At 52.5% G+C, this 26,959-nt stretch overlaps 2 protein-coding genes and 1 non-coding gene across 4 annotated transcripts in view; 2 read left to right on the forward strand and 1 right to left on the reverse strand.

The window, feature by feature from the left end:
* Positions 1 to 9,360, forward strand: part of CYB5R3 (cytochrome b5 reductase 3) — a 31,789-nt gene extending 22,429 nt beyond the window's left edge. Inside the window, exons 5-9 of the mRNA XM_038007354.2 lie at positions 340 to 469; positions 913 to 996; positions 1,212 to 1,297; positions 5,049 to 5,148; positions 8,230 to 9,360. Coding sequence (XP_037863282.1) covers positions 340 to 469; positions 913 to 996; positions 1,212 to 1,297; positions 5,049 to 5,148; positions 8,230 to 8,402 — 573 coding nt within the window. The 3' untranslated portion in view covers positions 8,403 to 9,360. The remainder of the gene's footprint in view (positions 1 to 339; positions 470 to 912; positions 997 to 1,211; positions 1,298 to 5,048; positions 5,149 to 8,229) is intronic.
* Positions 9,361 to 13,781: 4,421 nt separating this feature from the next.
* Positions 13,782 to 13,931, reverse strand: LOC119627480 (U12 minor spliceosomal RNA). The gene has a single exon (XR_005243666.1). It is a non-coding gene; the product is annotated as a U12 minor spliceosomal RNA (small nuclear RNA).
* A 313-nt stretch (positions 13,932 to 14,244) lies between these two features.
* The window catches only part of POLDIP3 (DNA polymerase delta interacting protein 3), a 30,228-nt gene continuing 17,513 nt past the window's right edge, over positions 14,245 to 26,959 (forward strand). Inside the window, exons 1-2 of one of the 2 annotated variants that reach the window (XM_007975984.3) lie at positions 14,245 to 14,387; positions 26,008 to 26,398. In XM_007975984.3, the coding sequence (XP_007974175.2) occupies positions 14,329 to 14,387; positions 26,008 to 26,398 (450 nt within the window). In that variant the 5' untranslated portion in view covers positions 14,245 to 14,328. The remainder of the gene's footprint in view (positions 14,388 to 26,007; positions 26,399 to 26,959) is intronic. The other variant, XM_007975986.3, reaches the window with a different exon arrangement.

The following is a 26,959-nucleotide window of genomic DNA, read 5'->3' on the forward strand; positions in this document are numbered from 1 at the left end:
TTTGCTGACGGGTGTCAGTGTCTCCCATTGGGAGGGGCCCCGGAGACAGTTGGTGAAATGTGAGCGCATCCAGCCCTGGAGTTGGCTGGCCTTGTACACGCGGCTGGTGCTTTGCTTTCCCCGGGGATGTCGGGGGGAGGCCGACTCCTGGGAGGGTGGGGTGAAAGACAGGGTGCAGGACGGATACAGTTTGACGGCTGGGTGGATTGGGCTGCACAGGAGAAGGCCATGTGTGGGCCTCAGAAGAGCTGCGGAAGAGGCACTTGCCCCCCGCCGTGGACAAGAGCTCACCCCTGAGGCCTGGAGCCGGCGACTGAGGGCTGCGGGGGTGTCTTGCAGGTTTACTTCAAGGACACCCATCCCAAGTTTCCTGCCGGAGGCAAGATGTCTCAGTACCTGGAAAGCATGCAGATTGGAGACACCATTGAGTTCCGGGGCCCCAACGGGCTGCTGGTCTACCAGGGCAAAGGTGACTTGGGTCGGAATCCCTTGATTACAGAGCAGGCTCAGAGAATTGGAGAGCTTGGGGGTGCAGGGTGCAGGTACCTGGCTCTCTGTGGATGAGTGACTCCCACTGGGCCAGCTGTCCCTTTCTGGGACCTGAGTCTCCTTGCCTGTAGAGGGGATAAGTTGCTGGCACAGGGGTTGCAGACAGGCCACTCCGGGGGGCCCCATCTCACCCACTGCCAGCCTCCATTTGGCTTTCTCAGCATCTCAAACAAGCAAGCAAGAGGACGGAGCTGAGCCTCTGGATTCCCAGCCTCTCCACTGCTCCTGCACCTTCCTAATGGCTGGCGTAGAATGGCAGCCGCCTCCACCTCGGACCTCACAGTGGGGGCAGGTTCTCCAGCCTCTCCAGCCCCCACGCATGGCATGTTTGACGGCCGGGCCTCACACCTTCTCTCTCCCCAGGGAAGTTCGCCATCCGGCCTGACAAAAAGTCCAACCCCGTCATCAAGACGGTGAAGTCTGTGGGCATGATCGCGGGAGGGACAGGTACGTGGAACCCCCACTGAGGCGTCCGGCGGCTAATGTTAAGGGAGGAGTTGGGGGTGTGGGTGAGGCGCAGGTTCTCAGTGCCTGGGAGCTACCAGAGGTCAGGGTCCTAGGCCCAGTGGTCCTGGCCACTCTCCCCCGGTACACCTGGGTGGGGCGGTGCCTGTGAGCAGGCCTCACTCAGCACGTGGGGGCTCTGGCCGGCTATTTTGCAGGCATCACTCCGATGCTGCAGGTGATCCGCGCTATCATGAAGGACCCTGATGACCACACCGTGTGCCACCTGCTCTTTGCCAACCAGGTCAGTGGGTGTCCCCATGATGGGCAAACTCAGCTTCTCCTGAGAGGGGACTTAGGGCCTGCTCAGGTGCTGTTCAGGGGTGTGCACAACTCTGCTAAGATTCTGGGGATGACCAGCATGGGGGGAGCTCTGAACGTTCTGTGCACTGGCGGCCTTGGCAGCAGCATGGCAGGCAGGCTTCGTGGTGCAGAGCCTGGATCTGGCTGAGGGGGCTGCCCTGCGGGGAGCTCCTTGAGCACCCCATCCCCTGGCTGCTTCCTCCAAAACTCAGAACTCCCTTCACCATGAGCACAGATTGGAACCCGCCAGTGGAGTGGGAGGAATAATGGCCTGGGCTGGCCTGGAGATGGAGGGGCTCCTATGACCAGACATTTGCACAAAGCCCCTGAGCTACAGGGTGTCAGGGCAGGATTTGAATGTTGGTCTCGCTGGCTTCTGATTCATATCCTTGTCCACGAGCCCACTGCCTGCCTGCTCTGGCCTGCTGTGTGGCCTTGGACGAGCTGCTTTCCCTCTCTGGGCTTCACTCCCTCATCTGTAGAATGAGCTGATGAAACTGGGTTGTTGCAAGGTCTTTCCAGGTTCAGTGTTTTGTGACTGATGACGTAGATTGGGGGAGAAGATACTTGCCTGAGGTCCTTGGATGTGGGTCCTTGCCCCACCCTGCCTCCCCACAGCTGCAGAAAACTGCCCCAAGGCAAACCGAGATAGCCTTGCTAGGCCCAGGGGAGAAAGGCAGAAATTCCAGGCTGGCTGGTGTGGAGGGAGGGAGGGCAGCAGTGAGACTTGGTGGTGCTGGGTCCGAGTCTGTGGAGGCCTCCAGACTGTCTGTCACCTGTACAGGCCATCTTTGTACCTGGTAGCAAGGACAGTGTGGTCACCTTATTTTGTACCTCCGGACACAGGCTCCGGGAGGGGCTTGACTGTGCAAATCTCATGGGAAGTGCTCAAACCAGGGCATATTTTTATTTATTTATTTATTTATTTTTGAGATGAAGTCTTGCTCTTGTTCCCCAGGCTGGGGTGCAGTGGCGCGATCTCGGCTCACTGCAACCTTTGCCTCCTGGGTTCAAGTGATTCTCCTGCCTCAGCCTCCCGAGTAGCTGGGATTACAGGTGTCCGCCACCACACCTGGCTAATTTTTGTATTTTTAGTAGAGACGGGGTTTCACCATGTTGGCCAGGCTGGTCTGAAACTCCTGACCTCAGGTGATCCGCCTGCCTCGGCCTCCCAAAGTGCTGGGATTACAGGCGTGAGCCACTGCGCCCAGCCTATTTTTACTTTTTAAAAAACTATACTTTAGAAAACATCATTTTGGTTTTTTGTTTGTTTGTTTTGAGACGGAGTCTTGCTCTGTCGCCCAGGCTGGAGTGCAGTGGCGCGATCTCAGCTCACTGCAAGCTCCGCCTCCCGGGTTTAGGCCATTCTCCTGCCTCAGCCTCCCGAGTAGCTGGGACTACAGGCGCCCGCCACCTCGCCCGGCTAGTTTTTTGTCTTTTTTAGTAGAGACGGGGTTTCACCGTGTTAGCCAGGATGGTCTCGATCTTCTGACCTCATGATCCGCCCGTCTCGGCCTCCTAAAGTGCTGGGATTACAGGCTTGAGCCACCGCGCCCGGCCAACATCATTTTGTTTTACATTTTTGCAAACCTCGGAATGTCTCGCTTCATAGGACAGCTGGATTCCTGCGTTTGTTTCTGCATCCCATCCGCGTGACGGTGCCAGTCACGCAGCCTCTGGAAAGTGGCCCCATCTACTCCTGAGAGAGCAAGAGTGAAACATACCAATAGTGTCTCAGTATTATATGAAAACCGTTTGGCCTCAGGGATCCTCTTCAGGGTCCCACCCCCAGGGGTCCCCACACTACACTCTGAGAACCGTGCCAGTCGGGTCATCGCCGCTCCTTTCCTCTCCTTCCTTCCTCTGTGACCTCAGTGCCTGGTTTTGAGCTGGGAGCCCCCTACCCTCGAGTAGCAGACCCCCAAGGTTCTATCCCTCTGTTCATCTGTCAGGTGGGTCGAGGCGGTGGCCACCTCACAGGATGGTGGTGAGGATTAAAGCATGAGACACACTTTAGCTCGGATAGGAAGACATAACTTTTTTAAAAAAAATTGAGACGGAATTTCACTCTCGTTGCCCAGGCTGGAGTGCAATGGCATGATCTCGGCTCACTGTAACCTCCACCTCCCAGGTTCAAGCAATTCTCCTGCCTCAGCTTCCTGAGTAGCTGGGATTATAGGCGCGTGCCACCACACCGGCTAATTCTTTGTATTTTTAGTAGAGATGGAGTTTCACCATGTTGCCAGGCTGGTGTTGAACTCCTGACCTCAAGTGAGTACTGGGGTACTCCTCAGCCTCAGCCTCCCAGAGTACTGGGATTACAAGCATGAACCACCGTGCCTGGCCTAAAAAGAAAGTTACACATAGTTAATAGAAAACAAAGTCAAAAGATGCACACACAAATCCTAACAGTCATTATTTCTGAAGGGTTTCAGGTACTTTTTCTTCCATATTTTCTGCATTTTTTTCCTTGAGCTCGTGTAGCCCAAAGCCTGTCTCTGCCCCTGTCCTCACCCTGTTAGAGCAGAAAGGGCCCTCAGCCTCCTAACCTCAGAAACTGGAAAAACTGTTTAACACCCCGTCTTCCCTAGGATGTGTCGAGGCTCATGCCCCTCACGCAGCTCATCTCCTGGAGGGGAGCACCGAGGAGCTGGACCTGCAGTCCCCCACCCTGGCAATTCCCATATTCATGTGCCTCGGGCTATGTGGAGGCTGTGTGCTGTTCCCCACCCTGGGAACAGAGAAGTCACATCTGTGGCTGCCTCCTGGGGAGAGTCCACCCCGCCCTTGCCCAGCCTGGGAACTCAGTAGCGATTTGTTAGTTGGCAGACCTTTCTGGGTGGCAGCGGTCTTTGGCCCCCAGTTTCTTTGAGTCCCGTGGGGTCAGGGACACTGCACATTGGCCTGAGGAGCCCCCTCTGTCCCTGTGTGACCTGCAAACACTGGGCAGCAGCCTGTGATGTGATCAGAAGTGGAACGGGGATGGCAGGGGGAGAGGGGTGGCCGGGGGGAGGCGGGGGCGCGTGTGGTGAGGCAGGTGGGGGATTCAGGAGGAGATCCTTGATAGCCCCTGGAGGGTCCAGGAAGCTTTCCTGGAAGGGATGCTGGACTGAGTTCTGTAGGGCTCTGTGACTGCCAGGTAGGGGCGGGGGAGCTTCAGGCCAGCCAGGGGGATGGGTGTGGCCAAGGCCCGAGGGGGCAGGTGGAGTGGGGAGTGGTGTCTGTACTTCCTGGTTTATGGAGGTACAACCTGAATGAGATCCCAGAACTCAAATAAACACAGGACCATTGCTTATTGTATGTGTTATACCCGCTGCCAGGCTGCCCGCCTGGAGGGTCTGTCGCATTTCCCGTCTCTTCCCTGTTACGTGTCATGCAGCTCGGCCGCCTTTAGTTTTTTCCATTCTCCCCCCTCTCAGGACATTGAGCCCATTTCCCCACAACAGCAGAAGCAGTTGACACACTGAGTTTCTAGCGAACACCTTCACCCCTTTGGCAGCAGCTTTGAGGGGCTCTGTAGGCTAAACAAGGACAGGGGTGGTGGGGTGATCTCTGGCCGAGTCCCCTCCTGGAAGCTCCACAAGCCTGTGGCCCACGGGCGGGTGCGATGACCAGGTGCGTCTCTGTTGAGTGTCTCCAGGGGCAGTCTCTGCCACCCATCCCTCCTGACCGCCTGGCCCTGTCCCTTGCAGACCGAGAAGGACATCCTGCTGCGACCTGAGCTGGAGGAACTGAGGAACGAACATTCTGCGCGCTTCAAGCTCTGGTACACACTGGACAGAGCCCCTGAAAGTGAGCAAGGGAGGCCCCGTGCTGGGTGGGTGGGAGGTGCCAGCCCGCAGTTAACCTTTGCCCAGCCCTTCGTGGCGTTGAGCCTTTGCACGATGTCTGGCAGTCACTATGGCCCTGTGGGAGGGAGGTGGTGTGGCCCTGTCTCACAGATGAGGAACGAGGGCTCACTGAAGCACATGGCTGGAAACCACCACAGCCTGGCCTGGAACCCAGGTCCTTGCTTCCAGAGGTGGAGTCCTTTCCCGGGTGCACTGCACTGCCTGGCTGGGCAGAGAAGGCCAGCGTCCCCTCCCTGGGCGGGGCTCACTTCAGGGGAAGTCTTGGGGCAGTGGTGGTGGCTGCCTCTTCCACATCCCAGCATGCACACTCTCAGAAGCTGCCGAGTACACCAAGGCCATCTTCTCTCCCATCGTCAACCCTGGGGAGTGGGCTAGGCCGACATTGGGGTTACCCTTGTTCCACCTGTCCAGTGGCTAAGCTGCTTGCCAAGGGAGTTGTGAGACAGCCAAGACCGCGCTGGAGGCAGCGGTGAGGACTGCCACACCCACCACTTGCAGAGGTTGCCTCTGGGAGTTAAAGTGCCCTTCCCTTTTCGGCTTCAGATAGAGATGTAGGAATAAGTAATATGTCAGTTTCTTTGCTGTAAGAAAAGCAAAGCTCAGGCTTCCCCAGGCCAGTTACTTAGCTTAGGCTCATTCTGGTGATGTTTAGCTGCAGGGCTGAGAGACGGTAGGGACTGCGGTAAATTGGGGTGCATCTGCCTGGTCCGGAGGACACAGTGCCACCCGCCGTGGGCAGTCCTGCTGTGGAGTACAGCCCTGTGTGGCCAGGGCCTCTGCTTTTCAAGAGAAGCTGGGGACCTGCATTTTCTGGGAAATTTCTAAGTGTTGGAAGCACCATTTTTGAACACCCGCGTGAGCGCCAGTTTGGGGTCTCGTCCTGCCATCTGCCCCTGCTTTGCCTCCAGCACCTCCTACAGCCCCAGTTTCCCCAGGACTCATCCACCGTGTGGGGCGCACACCCTCTGCTGAAAAGGGAGCTCTGTCCACACCACCCTCTGCTCCTCCCAGCAAGGAGCACGTGAGCTCCGGGACTGGCACCATGTCTGTGTCAGCCAGACTCAAAAAAAAAAAAAAGCATTTATCCTGTACCCATGTGTCAGTCCAAAGGGAGGAAGTGATAGGCAGCTTCGCTTCCTTCTGACTGCAGTTTCTAATAGCATGGGCGGGGCCAGCTTGCTGCGAGGCAGGGTTTAGCCCCATCCGGATTCCAGATGAGTGATCCGGGTCCCTGGTGTACCCCTGCCCTGTGGCCAGATTAAGGCCTGGTCCCCCAGGGAGGGGGCCAATGCTGACCCCTGGTGGCAACAGGCGGCAGCGCCTGCACCACCGCCTAGGGACAGTTACCTGCCGATGAGAGGACTAATTGGGTGATCGCCCAGCATTTTTCATGTACATTTATCACCACTGTGACCCCCAATTCAAGTCTAGTTGAGGTGCTGCTGTAGCATTAGATGTAAGCTGAAATTCCAGAGATTGAGAAAGAAAGGGGTAACGGGCCAGTCTGGCTGTACCGTAGCTAGGCGAAGGATGAGGAGAGCGGCAAGGTCTCCAGGCAGGGGCAGTGACTGTTTCCCCCCCAGAGCCACTTTCAGGACAGGTACAGAGAAAAATACACTAAGCCGTGCACGGTGGCATGCACCTGTAGTCCCAGCTACTGAAAGCTGAGGTAGGAGGATCACGTGAGCCCAGGAGCTCCAGGCTGGAGGGCATTATGATCGCACCTGTGAATAGCTACTGCATGCCAGCTGGGGCAACATGGCCAATTCCCGTCTTAAATAAAAAAAAAACAAAACCACATACACACACTAAAAAGAAATCCCTGTGAAATTGAAAGGTGTCTTACATACCTGCACATTTTGTACACTAGCAAATACAGTTTATTCCCGTGCAGTTTTTACAAAGTACTTTCAGATCCATTTCAGATCCATTGCCCGGCTATAAAAATATTTTCTGTGCCTTGCCTTGTTCCAGAGGGATTTAGGAAGCTTACAAAGACTCATCTGGTGAGTCAGAGTGGCACAAATGGAAAACAAGTGCAGGGCCATAAAATGAATGGACTCAGGAATGGGGTTTGTACAAAAACGGACTATAATGCACGCTTGCCGTGAATGGGCCATGCGTATCACTCCAGGCTTCCCGGCAGCCAAAGTGAAAAGGGAAATGTGACCAGTTACTTAGCTCATGGTGTCCGTGAGATAAAGAGGACCCCCTTGCTCAGCACGGTAGACTTTTCCTGGTTCCAGGGCAAGCTGGGACTGCTTTGGCCCCTCCCCGTCAGGACCTCCATAGTGTGGACTGTATGCTGTACACTTTGGCCATCTAGGCAAGGTGTCTGTGTCAGCCAGTGCCAGCCCTCCTGGCCTGAGGCTTCAGCAGCTTTTCTGTTGGTGTTGAGGGCTGCGGGTTGGCTGTTTCTGGTTGTTAAGGATAGAGACCAGCCATATCATCGTGGGTGCTCAGGGCTCGAGGGGGCAGGACACACAGCTGAGACTCGGCTCCGCATGGGCCAACATTCTTGTGGGGGAGTCACAGTGGGTTCATGGAGGTGGGGGCAGTTAGAGACTGTCACCCTGGCCAGCCTGGGGCAGAGCACCAGCCTGGGGACCTCTGGATCCTGGAAGGTACATCTCGGTCATGTATTGTGTGACCTTGAGCAACTCAACTCTGGGTCCTCTGGGCCTCAGTTGCCACATTTGTAAAATGGGATTCATATTCCCCACCCTGTCCACCCACTGGGTTGTTCCAAGGGCCACATGGGAGGCCAAATGGAAGCAAAAGGCTTTGCAAACTATAAAGTGCAGTGAGGGGAAGCACGTTGGGCTTGCGTTCTGGTTTCAGGCTACAGGGCCTGAGGCCACAGGCTTGAGTCAGGGTTGGGGCAGGGGGTCCTGGTGACAGTTTGCTGGGATCAGCCTCTCCATTCTTCAGCATTTAAGGAATTCACTGCCTAGGGTTGGTCGGTCAGTAGGTTGGTGACCCCACAGCCACACATCAGCTTACCTGGTCTCTCACCCCACAGCCTGGGACTACAGCCAGGGCTTCGTGAATGAGGAGATGATCCGGGACCACCTTCCGCCCCCAGAGGAGGAGCCGCTGGTGCTGATGTGTGGCCCCCCACCCATGATCCAGTACGCCTGCCTGCCCAACCTGGACCGCGTGGGCCACCCCAAGGAGCGCTGCTTCGCCTTCTGAGGGCTGGGCATGGCCACACGGCCACCCGCCCCGCACACCCCATGCCCTGTCCACACTCACCCAGTCACCTCCCCACATTGCACACTGGGGCCCCGGGTTCAGCCTGGCCTGCCCGTGCCCTGGTGAATCACCCAGCCGAGCAGGTCCCCTGGGGCCCCTTCGGGAGCAGGGCTGTGTCCCAGGTGGGACACTGCTGAGCCTTCAGGGTAGGCCCTGCCTGGCACTCACTGGTCCTTACCAGAGACGCCCAGTCCCATCCCTGTCGTCATGACCCCTCGTCCACCCCACACACACACTACAAGGCTGAGGGCTGCCAGCAGCCGTCTGCCCACCCTTCCCAGCCGTGGACCACAGTCAGGATGTCAGCAGACACAGACGGGCAGCCCAGAGCTGCGGGAGCCAGGGCCCACCCCAGCCTCGCCTGGCACCCCCACTCCCGCCTCAGGGCCAGGCCCAGGCCTCACCACCTGACACTGTGTGAGACATTGACACCAGAAAGCCCTCTTGGGGCACTGCTCCTCGCCCCAGGGCCCTGGTCAGCCGGGAGTTTGGCTCTCCTCTGGCTAGAGTGGGAAGGGGGAGCTGGCCACGGGGCCCTCCCGGAACCTCAGCATTTCCTTCCAATCCATCCAAACACTGAGGCAGCCTCAGGGAACCCCGAGCTGTGGGGTCGGCAGCCCGCTGCACCACCTCAGGGTTTTGGGGTCCTGGGCTGGGGCCACCATCCCTGATGGCAGAAGTCCCACAACCACATGTATTTATTCCTCTGTCCGAAACCGTCCCCTCCTGCCCTCACCCCCAGCACAGGGGGATTCTGAGCAGTGCCTCTCGTCTGAGGGACATATCAGTGACCTTGACGTTGCCTTTAGACTACAGTTGCATTAGCCTCTGGCGTATCGGCTTTTTCAGAGTCATTTATGAGCAGAAAAAAAAAAAAGTAAAACTTTGCTAATATTAACCCTTCTTTAGCTCCTCGAGGGTCTGTGACCTGCATCACAAGGGGTCGGGGGGTTAGGAAAGGGCTGGGGAAGACCTAGCATTTTGTTTTTCTCTCTCTTTTTTTTTTTTTTTTTTTTTTTTTGAGACGGTGTCTCCTTCTGTCACCCAGGCTGGAGTGCAGTGGCATGATCTCAGCTCAGAGCAACCTCCGCCTCTCGGATTCACGCGATTCTCCTGCCTCAGCCTCCCGGGTAGCTGGGACTAAAGGTGCCCGCCACCACACCCAGCTAGTTTTTGTATTTTTAGTAGAGACAGAGTTTTGCCATGTTAGCCAGGCTGGGCTCAAACTCCTGACTCCAAGTGATCCACTCACCTCAGCATCCCAAAGTGCTGGGATTACAGGCGTGAGCCACTGCGCCCAGCTCTGGCATTTATTTATTTATTTATTTATTTTTTTTTTTTTGAGACGGAGTCTCTTCGCTCTGTCGCCCAGGCTGGAGTGCGGTGGCACAATCTCAGCTCACTGCAAGCTCTGCCTCCCAGGTTCAAGCCATTCTCCTGCCTCAGCCTCCCGAGTAGCTGGGACCATAGGTGCCTGCAACCATGCCCGGCTAATTTTTTGTATTTTTAGTAGAGACGGGTTTCACCGTGTTAGCCAGGATGGTCTCGATCTCTTGACCTCGTGATCCACCTGCTTCGGCCTCCCAAAGCGCTGGGATTACAGGCATGAGCCACCGCGCCCGGCCAGGGATTTATTTTTGATGTATCTTTGTGATAGAAAATTTGGAAAGTGCAGAGAAATATACACAGGAAGAAAAATTCCCAATCCCCAGAACCAAACCAGCTGGAACCAAGCAACCCTAGTCACCCCAATCCACTGCTAGGCTGCTGCCTCCCGTCAAGATCAGATGAGTCTCGAGGCTCAGGGAAGTCAGAGGATGCCATCTGCATGGTGGTAAATTACAGAGGTGATGAGGCAAAGTGGGTGTGGGGCTGTTCATAAAATGGGGTAGCAGGAAGGCCCCAAGGAGATGGATTTGGGCTGGGATGGGAAGAGAGAGCTGGCCCTGCCGGGGTGGGTGGGTGTTCAAGTGGTGGAAACAGCAGGTGCAAAGGCCCTGCCATTGGAACCAGCTTGTGGAATAAACTTTCAGAAACAGATCAAAGAAGGTGGGTGGCTGGAGGAGGCAGTGATGACGAGGCTGGAGAGGGAGGCAGGGCTAGGCTGGTGCTTTGAAGACTTGCTGAGTGGCCCCAGGAGCACAGCGAGGTCAGTATGGCTGGAGGGGAGTGGGGGAGAAGAGGGGACGGGGCAGGTTCACAGGAAGGAGGACCCAAGACCAACCCCAGGGACTAGGAAAGCCCTGTCTCCTCTCACCTCTCATTTTCCATTCTGTCTCTGGCCACCTCACTACCTACAGGAGCAGGAAAAGGAATCTCAGACCCAAAATGGCCTTTTCCACACTGTGGCCGGGGACTGTGCTAGCAATGGACACACATTAGGTCTCATCCTCATTTCTGTCCCTGTCTGAGGCTGAAAGGCACAGGATTTGAACACAGGCCTGCCTGAGCCCACAAGAGGCTGCCTCCGGGACCTGGGAAAAGGGGATGAATTGGACCTGATTCCTACCCCCTGCAGGTCTATTTCCTCATTCAGAAAACGGGAGAGGGCTTTATGGCGGCTATTGTCCATTCAGACTCAACACCTTTATTTATTATTTTTGAGATGAAGTCTCGCTCTGTCTCCCAGGCTGGAGTACAGTGACACAATCTCGGCTCCCTGCAACCTCTGCCTCCCGGGTTCAAGTGATTCTCTTGCCTCAGTCTCCGGAATACCTGGGATTACAGGTGTGCACCACCACACCAGCTAATTTTTTGTAGTTTTAGTAGAGACGGGGTTTCACTATATTGGTCAGGCTGGTCTGAAACTCCTGACCTCAGGTGACCCACCTGCCTCGGCCTCCCAAAGTGCTGGGATCACAGGCATGAGCCACTGCACCTGGACAACACCTTTAAAATAACAGTTGTAACAGGTCCTTTACACTCCAGAATTCACAGGCAGTGTCACCTACCTATGCGAAGAATTTAAAAATCAACACAGCTCCAAATGAGTTATAAAAGAGCAAGAAAGGAGACTGGGTGCGGTGGCTCACACCTGTAATCCCAGCACTTTGGGAGGCCGAAGCGGGTGGATCACCTGAGGTCAGGAGTTCGAGACCAGCATGGTGAAACCCCATCTCTACTAAAAATACAAAAATTAGCAGGGCTTGGTGACCTGTGCCTGTAATCCCAGCTACTGGGGGTGCTGAGGCAGGAGGATCGCTTGAACGTGGGAGACTAAGCTTGCAGTGAGCCAAGATCAAGCCACTGCACTCCAGCCTGGGCAACAGAGTGAGACACTAAAAAAAAAAAAGACTGGTGAAACAGACTCTTTCTGCACGCAAACGCTGCGCCGGTCCCGGGGATACATGGGGCAGGAGCAGAATCCCCGGAGTCGCGGCCGCAGACGCTGCCAGGCTCTACCGACTGAGGCGCGGCTTCCCGGGCGGGACCGAATTCCTTCCGCTGCGGCGCAGCTGCTCTGCTAGAAACTCCGTTTGTTCTCACTGAGCAAAAAGTTCTGCGAGTCCACAAAAGACAGGGAGTGGGGCCCTGGCTGGGAGATCCGCAAGGGGCTTCACTCTGGGGATGCCCCGGGACGTTGGGAGGGCCAGAGCCCCACCAGTCCCCACCCCCACGTGCCCGCCATCCCTGTCTTTGGGACCAAACGTCCAAACAAAGCTCTGAAATGCCCCGGGGGAGGGGCCATCCCAGACTTAGATTACATGTTTATGATCAGTTGTGCTGACTTAAAAAAAAAAAAAAGTCGGCCCGGCGCGGTGGCTCACGCCTGTTATCTTAGCACTTTGGGAGGCCGAGGCGGGCAGATCGCCTGAGGTCAGAAGTTCGAGACCAGCCTGGTCAACATGGTGAAACCCCCGTCTGCACTAAAAATACAAAAATTAGCCAGGCGTGGTGGCACGCGCCTGTAATCCCAGCTCCTCGGGAGGCTGAGATAGGAGAATCGCTTGAACCCGGGAGGCGGAGGCTGCAGTGAGCTGAGATCATGCCATTGCACTCCAGCCTGGGCAACAGAGCGAAACTCCATCTCAAAAATAAAAACAAAAATAAAATCGTCCTCCGCATCTGCCCTACACTGCCCAGCTGACCCTACTGGCCGGCCTGTCCTCCGCTCGCGCGTTCCTCCTGGCACGCCTGGAAGGGAGGAAAGGCTTAATGGTCCCGTTTTATGGGTGAGGAAAAGAGGCCTGGGAAGGAGCCCGGAGTGGTGGGGTGAGCCTGTAGTCCCAACTACTCGGGAGGCTGAGGCAGAAGGATTGTACGATCGCTCTTACCCTCTTTCTTTCTTTCTTTTTTGAAATGGAGTCTTGCTGTGTTGCCCAGGCTGGAGTGCAATGGCGCGATGTTGGCTCACTGCAACCTCCGCCTCCCGAGTTCCAGTGATTCTTCTGCCTTAGTCTCCTGAGTAGGTGGGATTTCAGGCCGTGCCACCACACCTGGCTTTTAAAAAAATTTTTTTTTAAATTTTTTTTTTTTAAATTTCAGTAGAGACGGAGTTTCTCCGTGTTGGCCAGGCTGGTCTCGATCTTCTGACCTCAGGTGATCCACCCGCTTCGGCCTCCCAAAGTGCTGGGATTACAGGCGTGAGCCACCGTCACTGGCCTCTTACCCACTTTCTGTACGGAGCTCCTGATGCCTGATGGCCAAGAGGACTTAACCCCATCTGTTCTAAGGGCATGGAGTGTATTTTTAGAGTGATTGGACAAATATGTGCCGAACACCTACCTCATGCCTGGCGCATGCTGGAGGCTGGGGTTGTATCAATGCAAAAGTCATTCCCTGTATTTAACACGTAAATGAATTAGTCTCTTTAACTCTCCCAACGCCCTATAAATTATTTGCTCCATAATACATATTAGGAAGACAGAGGCAGAGAGATGAAGTGCTTTGCTCGTGACGGTCACGCCGCCACCGGGACGCGAGCCAGGCAGTCGTCCGGCTCTCACCCCCAAGAGCACTACATTATAAGGTCGCAAAGTGAAGACACGCTGTTGTTAACTGAGCTGCTGTGTGAGACCGGGGCCGGATGTATCTTTCTGAAGCACAGAGAAGCGGTTATACAGGGAAGTTTGAGAGAGCTGGGTTAAGTCCGCATGTATGGAAATTGCCAGTTTCGTGGGTCACAACGTCAATATTGTGGGCAGCCTTGGACTGGCTCAATGCGCAGTTGGGGACAGCGATGAAGTGCAGAGACTCCCTATGAACTGGCGGCGTGGGCAGGGGGAAGAAAACAGGAAGGAGAATGCACCCACCGTGCGCCAGAAACAAACAGAAATTGCGCCACCCCGCGCCCAGTCTGCTTTTCAGATGTAAAGGGATCGGGCAGATCGCAACTCCCAGGCATCCCGCAAAGTAGGCGGGTCACCTTAGGGGCGACCTTTACCCGCTCAAAAATTCGTCTCACATTAGCAGTGAGGATTCGGGCGTCACCCCGAATCGTTATTTTCCTTACTCATAAGTTTAAGGCATAAAGAAACAGTACGCCTTATTTCCTAGGTAATGAATCGTATTCTCATTTGGCGTATGATGAGTATCATAGTGGACTGTTGAGGTAATGATCCACTTCCACTGAAGTTTGTCTTACTTGTTAATGAAATCATTTTGTTGCTTTTCATTTAATGTTTTTTCGTCGGGGAGAATAAATAATTCATAATGTGCCGACCTTCTGTATGCAGATGAGCAGCCAGCTCCGCGAAGGCTCACGGGGAGCGTCCCCGCCCCTTCCGGTTCTTGCTTGCGTTTAGCTGGCTGTCGCGAGAGTTGGTCGGCGGACGCCGGAAGTAGTTCGTCGCTCTGTAGCGGCCGAAGGGGCGGGCTCGCGGGCTGGGGGTGTCTCGGCAGCTTTCGGCTCGCTCGGTGGAGCAAGATGGCGGACATCTCCCTGGACGAACTCATCAGGAAGCGCGGGGCGGCGGCGAAAGGACGGTGAGAGACCTTTCTTTTCTTCGGGGTTTCGGGTCCGCGACATAGTGGAGCTCGAGGCGGGGGAGGGAGCGGCCCGGGCGCGACGCGGAGGACCGGGTGCGCCCGCCCCCAACAGCAGCCGCGCTCCTCATTGGCCGGGCCGCCGCCGTCGCCGCAGCGGCCCCGACCGCCCGCCCACTGGCCGAGGCGCAGTCCCTCCGGCGGGCCTGGGAGGCCGACGGGGCCGCGGCGGGACAGGGTGCCGCCTCGTGGACCTGAGGGGCTGCCCCCTGGGGCCCCCGCGTTCCGGGGTCCGGGAGTCTCGGCGGTGCAGCCCCCTCGCCTGTCTGAACTGGCATTTGGGCCCCGCTCCGTGATCTCGGGGCTGCCTGGTCTCCACCTATCTTATAGTTGGGACAACCGAAGTTTAGCAGCAGGGAAGTGACTTGCTCCGACGGCCGAAGCTGAGGCGCAAGCCCAAATCCCCCTCCACGCGGCCTTAACACTCGTCTCCCTTTGTGCGGCGTCTTAAGTTTTCTAAGCCCGTTCATATAAACGATGCCTCGTTTGATCTTTTACGGTCCTGTTGTCTGCTAGCAATTCATGTTACTCCTCTTTTACTGATGGGGAACTTGAGGCTGGGAGTGGTAGAGTGACTTGCCCAAGACCACGGAGAACTGAGCGGCGGGGCTGAGTGCGATTTAATTGCTGGCTGAGTTGGCCTCCTGCATGGGCTTGAAAAACAAGTGGGCTGGGCTGGAGATTGGTTATTTCCTTAGGGAGAAGAAAGTGCTTGAGCTGGGTGAGGAGCCATGGAGGTGATTTGCAGTCATGTCTCCCAAACTTCCCCATGACCGTTAAATGTTATTAGTCATTTCAAGTCTTTGTGAGCTGAGTTCACCTGTATGAAGAAGTGAGAACTTTGCCCAGTGGTTTCCCAACACGCATTAAGTTTAAATGTCTTTGTAAATAGCCAGGATGTAAATATGTTAGATAACTGTTTTCTCAGACATACGCTTTCTCAGCAGATGTTTATTTTTATTTATTTTTTGAGACGGAGTTTTGCTCCGTCGCCCAGGCTGGAGTGCAGTGGTGCGGTCTCGGCTCACTGCAACCTCCGCCTCCCCGGTTCCAGCGATTCTCCTGCCTCAGCCTCCCGAGTAACTGAGACTACAGGTGTGCACCACCACGCCTGGCTAATTTTTGTATTTTTAGTAGAGACGGAGGTTTCACTATGTTGGTCATGCTGGTTTCGAACTCCTGACCTCATGTGATCTACCCGCCTCGGCCTCCTAAAGTGCTGGGATTACAGGCGTGAGCCACAGGCCCGGCCATTCAGCAGATGTTTATTCATATCACCCGTGTGCCTGTGGCTAGGTTTTTCTCTTGATGTCTGAAATGTATCCCTCACCTCCTTCCCCATCCTGGACACTTGTATCAACTACAATTGCCACCACCACCTGGTAATTCGCAGCCAGCACTTACCGGGCTTCTGGTTCATAACGGGCATGCATTAGTATTTGTTTCCTCAACTACTGACTGTGAAAGCTCTCTCACATCTCCGCCTAGTGTCTGATGTGAAGTTGGCGCTGGCTCCTCTGACCACTTCTAAATCCATCCAAGTTTTGTATGTTCCTTTGGAAACGACAGAATTATCGACACCAGGTTCTTCTCTCTCTGAGGTCACTCCTCCAGTTTCTGACTACAGGTGGATCGCACTGTAGTCTGACTAATTTGATCTGTACGGTTTTGGCTTTAGTGTGTGCAGAGTTTTGTGTTGGGCAGTAGGTGGGGCTGCAGGAATGGGGTGGGGGCTATGTGTGGATCCACAGGAACAGGGGCCTTGCAGTTGGATACACCTGGCACCTGCAACAGTTGGGTTCTGTTTCCCTGGCCAGGGGACTTCTAAACTAGGCAGTTTCCTCATTTGTAATGGTGATTCCTGGTTGAGGGGATTAAATGTGAGAAGGGTTTTTTTGGGTTTTTTTGGTTTTTTGTTTGAGACGGAGTTTCGCTCTGTCGCCTGGGCTGGAGTGCAGTGGCCGGATCTCAGCTCACTGCAAGCTCCGCCTCCCGGGTTTTCGCCATTCTCCTGCCTCAGCCTCCTGAGTAGCTGGGACTACAGGCGCCGGCCACCTTGCCTGGCTAGTTTTTTGTATTTTTTAGGAGAGACGGGGTTTCACCGTGTTAGCCAGGATGGTCTCGATCTCCTGACCTCGTGATCTGCCTGTCTCGGCCTCCCAAAGTGCTGGGATTACAGGCTTGAGCCTCTGCACCCGGCCGGGTTTTTTTTGTTTTTGTTTTGAGACGGAGTCTCACTGTATTGTCCAGGTTGGAGTGCAGTGGCACAGCCTTGGCACGCTGCAACCTCTGCCTTCCGGGTTTAAGCGATTCTCCTGCCTCAGCCTCCCAAGTAGCTGGGATTACAGGTGCCTGACACCACACCTGTCTAATTTTTGTATTTTAAGTAGAGATGGGGTTTCACCATGTTGGCCAGGCTGGTCTGGAACTCCTCACCTCAGGTGATCCACCCCCCTCGGCCTCCCAAAGTCCTGGGATTACAGGCATGAGCCACCACGCCCCGCCAGAAGGTATGTTTTAAAGTTTGTGCCATGTGGCAAGCGTTCAGCAAATGCTGGTAATTATCTTGCACCTTTCCTTAAAGGAATAGGAGCACACACTGCCCCTGGAGCATAGGTGAGCACTGGGACTCTAGAGTCAGACCGTCAGGGTTCCAATCCCCGCTTCTCCCACTTTCTGTAGAACTCTCTGCAAGTTACTTAACCATGCCTTGCCTCTCTCTCCTTATCTATAAAACATGAGTAATATCACTTTATTAGGTTATTGTCAGGACCGAGTGAATTAATATACCTAAAATGCATTGAAAAGTTTCTGACAACGGGCACTTAAGTGCTTGATAGGTGTTAGTTTTCATTATTGTCATTGAAGGCTTCTTAAGGAGTAACGTGATTCAATTTTTAGCACGAGAATATTGCTTTGTCATTATGTGAGGATTGGATTGGGCCAAAGAGTACAGGCAGAGAGACTAGTGTAGAAGAACCTGGAGTGCATGCTGGGTTTGAGTTAAATCTTTTGGAAACTCCATTTTTATCTCACTTGCACAGCCAACAAAGAAAAACTAGATCCAGGGGTCCCTGTTAAGATAATGTGAAGGATCTGAACAAATTCAATGAACAGATGTCATTTCCTGCAGTAAGTTTATTTTTATTTTATGTCTTTATATTTTTTGAGTTGGAGCCTCGCTCTGTTGCCCAGGCTGGAGTGCAGTAGCATGATCTCAGCTCACTGCAACCTCTGGCTTCCGGGTTCAAGCGATTCTCCTGCCTCAGCCTCCCAAGTAGCTGGGACCATAGGCATGCACCACCACGCCTGGTTAATTTTTTGTATTTTTAGTAGAGACGAGGTTTCACCATGTTGGTCACGCTGGTCTTAAATTCCTGATCTCAAATGATCCACCCCCCTCAGCCTCCCAAAGTGCTGGGATTACAGGTGTGAGCCAGTGCGCCCGGCCATATATTCTGTTTTACATACTGCCTAGAAGAAATCTGTGTACTTGGAACTGTGGTTTTAATGTTGCATGGATGTTCCAGGAAGAATTTTGTTGTTTAAGAAAGCTTTTTTCCTCTTGGTAGAAATAGCCAAAGATCCAGCTTGAGGAAGTGTAAATAATCTCTTTCCCCACCACTCTGCTCACTTTGTTTCCTGTGATCCCAAGGATCACATTTGTGGAATGTGCTTGTTCTCAAAAGCAGCCGTTCTGTTTTGTGTTCTTCACACCTTTTGAGTCAAGAAAAGGGTCATAGCTGGATGCAGTGGTGGCTCGTGCCTGTAACTGCCGCTGTGAGGGAGGCTAAGGCAGGAGGATTGCCTAAGCCCAGGAGTTCAAGGCTGCAGTGACCCATGCTTGCACCACTGCACCCCAGCCTGGTTGACAGAGCAAGACCTCATCTCTTTAAAAAAGAAAGAAAAGAGTCATTACCATTATTATTACCTAGGCCTCCAATTAATTATTAAAAGATTCCTTGACTAATGGGAAATGATTGAACCGGAAAGAGGTGGTTTTGAGTGATACCTTCTTCCATGGTGAGATGCTGTCTTTCCTTATCACAGCACATCTCCAGTGACTTTAGTTGTGAAAGATCCGTAGAGAGTCTCCTCAGGATAGCATTAGGCACCAGTTGCAGTGCTGGCCTGCCCCTCATGTTGGTTTCTTCCTTTATTTATTTGAGACAGGGTCTTGCTCTGTTGTCCAGGCTGGAGTGCAGTGGCAAGATCACAGCTCACTGCAACCTCTGCCTCCTGGGCTTAAGCATTCTTCCTGCCTCAGCCTACCAAGTAACTGGGACCACAGGCATATGCTATCATGCCTGGCTAATTACTTTTGTTTTTTCTGTAGAGACGAGGTCTCGCCATGTTGCCCGGGCTGGTTTCGAACTGCTGGACTCAAGCAGTCCTCCTGCCTCTACCTCACAGAGTGCTGGGATTACAGGCGTGAGCCACTGTGCCCAGCAGTTTCTTCCTTTAGATATGAGGGCATCCCCAGTTAAGTCAGTTGACACGTCCCCTCTTGTTAGTTTGATGAGTTTAACCCTCAGTGAATAGCTTGCTATCTGCTGCCTCCAAGCAGTTCAGTGTGGCAGCCTTGAGTGTGCTGGAGGCTAGAGTTAAGCAGCTCTCTGGGCCAGATGTCTCATCTGGGGAGTCCTTGGAGCTGGAAGTGGGAGGTTGTTGGGGGACAGGGTGGATTGTAAACTTTGCAGTTCAGCTCAGGACTCTGATCCTGGTGCTGACCGCTTGTTTCCTTGTTGAAATAAGATAAAGGAAATATAAACCTAAACACAAAAGGGAGGAAATGGGTTATTACATAAGTCTAGGCAAAGAATTATGTTTTAAAATGAAACATCTGCACAAGACTCTTGGGTAAGGGGATAGTATTTTATTTTATTTTATTTATTTTTGAGACGGAGTTTTGCTCTTGCTGCCCAGGCTGGAGTACAATGGTACAATCTCAGCTCACCGAAACCTCCGCCTCCTGGGTTCAAGCGATTCTCCTGCCTCATCCTCCTGAGTAGCTGGGACTACAGGTGTGCGCCACCACGCCTGGCTAATTTTTTGTATTTTTAGTAGAGACAGGGTTTCATCATGTTGGTCAGGCTGGTCTCAAACTCCTGACCTCAGGTGATGCGCCCGCCTTGGCCTCCCAAAGTACTGGGATTAAAGGCGTGAGCTAGTGCGCCCAGCGGGGGAAAGTATTTTAGTGTCTTGTTTTTCTTTGTGTTGCTTTTTTTTTTTTTTTTTTTGAGACGAGTTTCTCTCTGTCCCCCAGGCTGGAGTGCAGCGGCGCGATCTCCGCTCACTGCAAGCTCTGCCTCCCAGGTTCACGCCATTCTCCTGCCTCAGCCTCCCAAGTAGCTGGGACTACAGGCACCCACCTCTATGCCCGGCTAATTTTTTTTTTTGTATTTTTAGTAGAGACGGGTTTTCACTGTGTTAGCCAGGATGGTCTCGATCTCCTGACCTTGTGATCCACCCGCCTCGGCTTCCCAAAGTGCTAGGATTACAGGTGTGAGCCTCTGCGCCCGGCCTTTTCTTTGTGTTTCTAAAACACCTAATTCAGAGTTGGCCCTCAGTCATAGTTAGAATTAAGCTGTTTTCTCTCTATAAAAATGACCTAAACACATACATCCCCTAACCCAGAAGTTTTTCTTGTTTGTTTGTTTTTTTAAGAGGGAGTCTTGCGCTGTGGCCCGGACTGGAGTGCATTGGTGCGATCTTGGCTCACAGCAACCTCTGCCTCCCGTAACCCAGAGGATTTTAAACCCGTGGGTTAAAATCTACTTTATAATAATCCAGGGCCCCACTTCATGGGCCTGAATCCTTTGGACTGGACATCTGTCCTGAGCGGGCTGTAGCCCTGCCCTCCCCAGACAGAGCCAGGAGGGTGAGGTATTCCTATAGCCCAGACAGACCCTCCCTGCTGGTCATCACATGTATTGCCAGGTTCCCGTTGGGGATATAGGGGAGAGAATTTGGGGTCCAGGGAGTGTTTGCCTTCTCACCCGCCAGCAGCACTCTTGCCAGGACCTCGCGGAATACCTGCTGAAGGCCTGGAAGCAGTTGTAGAGCTGTAGTTTCAGTGCGATGGAGGTGGGGCTTTACGAGACTCACTCAAAACCTTCCTCCTTCCCCCTCCCAAACTTTTACTGAGGATAAAAGTGCAGGATGTGTTTTGGGAATGTCAGTAGTCACTACAGTGGGGAGTGAGGCTGCAGCCATAAGCTGGAGCCAGACCCGAGGCTCCCCCCAGGGGTTGGGCTTTGTTAAGGAGCCCTCAGCAGTTGTAGAAGCGGAAGGGTAACATAATTGAGTCTATGTTTTAGAGACCTACCCCTAGCAGGAGTGTTGATTTGAAAAATTTCCGATGACTAATGCCTGTCTGAAACCAGTACGGCTGCCTGCTGGGATGAATAGATGTCTTTTCTTGCGGGAAGAGCAGCTGTGATTATAAAAAGCCTGAACACTGAAGCCCCCTCAAGCTGTTCACGAAAGAAGTTGAAAGCACTGGTGGAACCAGGGAACTGAGTGCATCAGATTGAGGGGAAATAGCTTACTCCTTCCCACCGTGAGGAGCTCCTACTACATCCTCAACTACCGTTACCTCCCACCCACAAATGTGCCTGTTAGGCTGTTCAAATAGATAAAAATGCCAGCACAAAGCATCTTGGTGGTCCTCCTTGCCAGGCAGGCAGCGTACTGTGTGAGTTCTCAGTGCATGCACTGCCCGCTTGCCTCGCTGCTTGTGCTCACCCTTTGGTCACTAGAGAGTGCTCTGTATCCCTGGGCATGACCGGAGTCCTAATATTTCTTCAGCCTGGGGACAGTGTTCATCCTTCCTTTATATATGTGTAAATTTTTAAGGGTTTAACAACATATTGAAACTGAATTTTACCAGACACTAATAATAAGGAAGATTGTTTCTTTTTGTTTTGGTGGTGTTTTTTGGTTTTGTTTTTGTTTGTTTGTTTTGTTTTGATTTTTGAGACAGGGTCTTGTTCTGTCACGCAGACTGGAGTCCAGTGGCGTGATCTTGGCTCACTGCAGCCTGGACCTCCTGGGCTTAGTTGATCCTCCTGCCTTGGCCTCCTGAGTAGCTGTGACTACAGGTGTGCATTAACACTTGCAGCTAATTTTTTTGTATCTTTTGTAGAGACAGGGTTTTGCCATGTTGCCCAGGCTGGTCTCGAACACCTGGGCTCAAGCAATCTGTCTGCTTTGGCCTCCCAAAGTGTCAGGATTACAGGCATGAGCTACTGCTCCCGGCCTTTTTTATTTTTTAAAGTTTTTTCTTAAGTCTTCCAGTTCTGATGTTTACTTTTAACTCATGCTTATTTAATTGATGCTTGAACCAGGCACAGTGAAGTTCAAACCCATTCCTCACCCATTAGTAGCTCTTGGGATAGTTAATCTCCTTGGTTCTGAGTTTCCTCATTGATAGAATGTGAACAATAACCTGATTCACGGGGTTGTAACATTTAAAGGATGTCTAAAGCTGAGCATGGTGGCTCCAGACTTAGAAGGCTGAGGCAGGAGGTCAAGGCTGAAGTAAGCTGTGATCACTGCACTCCAGCCTGGGCAACAGAATGAGATTCTGTCCTTTCAATTTTTTTTTTTTTTTTTTTTTTTTTTTTTTTTTTTTTGAGATGGAGTCTCGCTCTGTCGCCCAGGCTGGAGTACAGTGGTGCGATTTCGGTTCACTGCAAGCGCCGCCTCCCGGGTTCACACCGTTCTCCTGCCTCAGCCTCCCGAGTAGCTGGGACTACAGGCACCCGCCACCGCACCTGGCTAATTTTTTTTTTTTTTTTTTTTTTTTTTTTAGTAGAGGCGGGGTTTCACCATGTTAGCCAGGATGGTCTCGATCTCCTCACCTCGTGATCTGCCTGCCTCGGCCTCCCAATGTGCTGGGATTACAGGCATGAGCCACCGCACCTGGCCCTCTGCTTTCATTTTTATAGAGATGGAGTCTCACTTTGTTGCCCAGGCTGGTCCTGAACTCCTGGGCTCAAGCCGTCGTCCTGCCTCAGCCTTCCAAAGTGCTGAGATTACAGGTGTGAGCCACCATGCCCAGGGAGTCCGGCTATGTTGCCCATGCTATTCTTGATCTCCTGGGCTCAAGCCATCCTCCTACTTTGACCTCCCAAAGTGCTGAGATTACAGGCATGAGCCACTGTGCCCAGCCTTGTCTCTTTAAAAAAAAAAAAAAAAAAAAAAGTCTGTGCCAAAAATTGTCACCCTGTAGTGAGTAATACTCAAAAGTTTTCATTGATCGTGTGCTTTATTTTTTTTGAAACAGTCTTGTTCTGTCGCCCAGGCTGGAGTGCAGTGGTGTGATCTTGACTTACTGTAACCTCCATCACCTGGGTTTAGGCGATTCTCCTGCCTCAGCCTTCCGAGGAGCTGGGATTACAGGTGTGTGCTGCTACATCTGGCTAATTTTTGCGTTTTTAGTAGAGACGGGGTTTCACCATGTTGGCCAGGCTGGTCTTGAACACCTGACCTCAAGTGATCCACCTGCCTTGGCCTCCCAAAGTGCTGGGATTACAGGTGTGAGTCACTGCACCTGGCCTAGCTACAGGTTTCTGAGGTTACCCCAAAGGGTAGCCCCAGTTTGTCCATGACGTTGCAGGCCATGGAACACAAAGCCTAGGATAGCCCAGTCCTAGGGAGGGTGGATGCCATCTACCACATACAACCATTTCTTTCTAATCGTGCATGCCAGCCCCCTGAACACCCCCTTCCTTTGGCCCTGCTTTCTCTAGTGCCTCCATCTCCCAGAGTCCTCACATTAAAAAATAGGGCAGGGCCGGGCACAGTGGCTCACGCCTGTAATCCCAGCACTTTGGGAGGCCGAGGCGGGCGGATCACAAGGTCAGGAGATCGAGACCATGGTGAAACCCCGTCTCTACTAAAAATACAAAAAATTAGCCAGGCGCGGTGGCGGGCGCCTGTAGTCCCAGCTACTCAGGAGGCTGAGGCAGGAGAATGACGTGAACCCGGGAGGCGGAGCTTGCAGTGAGCCGAGATTGCACCGCTGCACTCCAACTTGGGCAAAAAAAATAAATAAATAAAAAATAGGGCAGGGATGGGCAAGTAAACCTTAAGCCTTATCCGATTAACTGTATAAATGACCCTTCTACCCAGAACTCACTGGAAAATCTTTAAATCTTAATTTGCCACTTTCCAAAGAGAAAAATGATGGCATGCATCACTGCCTGTTTTATCTATTTAGGCTGCTATAAGAAAACACCATAAGCTGGGTAGCTTATAGAAAACAGAAACTGCCGGGCACAGTGGCTCACACCTGTAATCCCAGCACTTTGGGAGGCCAGGACGGGCAGATCACGAGATCAGGAGATCGAGACCATCCTGGCTAACACGATGAAACCCCGTCTCTACTAAAAATATGAAAAATCAGCCGGGCATGGTGGTGGGCACCTGTAGTCCCAGCTACTCGGGAGGCTGAGGCAGGAGAATGGCATGAACCCGGGAGGTGGAGCTTGCAGTGAGCCGAGATGGCGCCACTACACCCCAGCCTGGGCCACAGAGCAAGAGGAGTCTCAAAAAAAAAAACACAAAAAACAAAACAAAAAAACACGCACACAGAAAAAACAGAAACTTCCTTCTCACAGAGAGTCTGGGACGTCCAGGATCAGGATGCTGGCAGATTCCATGTCTGATGAGGGCCTGCCTGCTTCCTGGTTCTAGATGGTCTTTTTGCGGAGTCCTCACATGGTGGAAGGGGCCAGGGAGCTTTCTGGGGCTTCTTCCTTATAAAGGGCACTAATCCCATTCATGAAGTCTCTGTCCTCATGACTTAATCACTTCCCAAAGGCCCCCACCTCCTACCACCATCACATTGCAGATTAGGTTTCAACAGAGGAATTTTGGGGGGACACATGTTCAGTCTGTATTGCCGCCGTAGGTCTGGTACTGGCATATTGGAGGCAGTGGGTGTTTTTCCATTATTTGAGGTATAACAAAATGAAGGTCCAGGTTTGCTTTTATTGGTTCCAGGTAGGCTCACCTTTGGCTACACTTCTGGTATTTATTAGCAAAGGAACTGACAGCCAGTCTTCACTCCAACCACTTGAATGCAGCAGTGGGAGAGTGCCAGTGACCGGCCCAGTATGAGAGATGCCTCCTGGGAGGTCCAGGCAGTGAAGTGGGAGGCAGTATAGGAACTCGTTTATGCAGCAGTTTACCCTCTAACACCAGGTCAGAGATCCTCAACATGGCTCTTCTCCAGAATCACCCATGGAGTTAGAAATGCAGATGACCAGGCTTCCCCCCAGATTTTGGATTCAGTATCTAGAGTGGGATCTGGATAGCTCCGTATTTAAGAAGCGCCACCAGAGTTTCTGACACTCAGCCAGGGCTCGGTGCTGCTTAGGAGGTGCTGGGCCCTGCAAAAGGAGTGAACCCCATTCTCCTCCCTCAGCCCCACCCAGGTAGGGAGAGAAAAAAGGAAACAAGCATGTGTAATAATAGGCACAGAGAAGAGCTGGTCTGGAGAAATCGGGGAGGATTTCCAAAGAGCACACCTTGACATAGGAGTCCACAGGTGGAGCTTCTGCCACAGGAGCGGCCGTTGATGGTAGCTACTGTAGAGGGGCCTGAGAGTGGCAGGTGACAGAAGAAGCCCAAAGACCTTGGGGAGGATCTCCAGTGCTGTACTGGGGAGGGCCGTCTGTTCACTTTGAAGCCATTGTAGGCCAACAGAGGAACCCAAGAAAGAGACCAGGGCCTGTTTATGTAGTTTCGTTCATTTCCAATTAAAAATATATATTTTATTTTAAATTCAGGAAGTGCATGTACATGTTTGTTCCATGGATTATATTGCATACTGGCGAGGATTAGGCTTCTAGTGTACCCATTACTCAGATAGTGAACCCTGAACCCATCATTTCCAATTTCAGTGGTTTCTGTATTTCATATTTTTGCTATTGCAACTTTATCTTTCTTTCCTACCAAGTCTTTGTGTTTTCTGTTTTCCTCTAGCTCTAAGCCAGACCCACATGTTTGCTCTCTTGGTCCTAGCCCAGTAGATGGTGTCTGCCTTCCTTAAAGACACTCTTTGTTAGTCATTGAGCCTCACCAAACCTACTTCTCCCACTGTGAAGTGGGCATAGTAAGTACTTCTCAGGGTGCTGAGAGGGCTGAGTGAGAACATGGATGGGGATGGGCCTTGGAAACTAAAGTTACTCTTCAGATGAGTGGGATTATATTTGATGGATGTTTATTTTATTTGACTGGCATTGTTGGGAAGTTATTGTCCATGTTGGTGTCTCAAGACAAGTGGTCTAGGAAGCAAAACAGTCTTAGCTAGTGATAAAACTTGCCAGCCCCTCCCTCTTAATTTTGCTTAAAATGCAAAGTTAAAAGCCATCATGAAACCAGGAAAGGAGTCATCATGTAGGCATAATTATTTACTCAGGCACAGGCAAGGAACTGCTTTCTGATTCTCCAGGACCTCCTCTGTCCCCAGTGTTACCACAGTTCCACTTTCATAGACTGCTGTTGATATCCAGATCCACTTAATATTGATTGCAATTTGTATTTACAGGCTTAATGCCAGACCGGGGGTTGGAGGTGTCCGATCTCGAGTTGGGATCCAGCAAGGCCTTCTCAGCCAGTCAACACGCACAGCCACCTTCCAGCAGAGATTTGATGCCCGGCAAAAGATTGGCCTCTCAGATGCCCGGCTCAAACTGGGAGTCAAGGATGCCCGGGAGAAGCTTTTGCAGAAAGATGCCCGATTTCGGATCAAAGGGAAAGTGCAGGATGCCAGAGAGATGTTGAACTCTCGCAAGCAGCAGACCACGGCGCCCCAGAAGCCCCGCCAGGTCGCTGATGCCCGGGAGAAGATTAGCTTGAAGAGGAGTTCCCCTGCTGCCTTCATAAACCCACCTATTGGGACAGTGACCCCTGCTCTGAAACTCACCAAAACCATCCAGGTAAGTTGTGGGTTTTGTCATGAATTCCCAGAAAGCTAGTAACAAAGGTAGATTTAGAGGCAAGGTGCCAGGAGTGATTGGGCAAAACTACTATCCTCTCAAGTGTTGGTATAGCACTTTGCTCCTTACAGAGGCTTTAAGTACGTTACAGCCAAGGAACTATACAAGGAAGAAAAGGTATTATCTCAGTTCTGTATAAAAGAAAGAGGAGGCCCATAGAAATTTAGTGACTTTCTGAAGTGAGATACTGGTGGAAGAAAGAGAGAGGAAAGGACAAAAGATTTATTGAGCACATGCCATGTGGCAAGCACTTAACATACTTGATCTTACAGTCCTCACTCCACCCCCAGGCCCAGTGGGATTTGGCCCTGAGTCCAGGGCACTGGCCACCCTTCACAGCTGCCACCACAGAGGGAAAGGAAACAATGTCGTTTAACCTTCATAGCAGCTTTGGTAATAGGAACAGCAGTGGCCGCAGCAAACATTTACTGAGCCAAGTCCATTAAGCCCTACATGTGCATTACCATGTGGTCTCTGGGTTGATGATGATTCTTTTACTTC

The sequence above is a fragment of the Chlorocebus sabaeus genome, chromosome 19, assembly GCF_047675955.1.
Source record: "Chlorocebus sabaeus isolate Y175 chromosome 19, mChlSab1.0.hap1, whole genome shotgun sequence".
Classification (NCBI taxonomy): domain Eukaryota; kingdom Metazoa; phylum Chordata; class Mammalia; order Primates; family Cercopithecidae; genus Chlorocebus; species Chlorocebus sabaeus.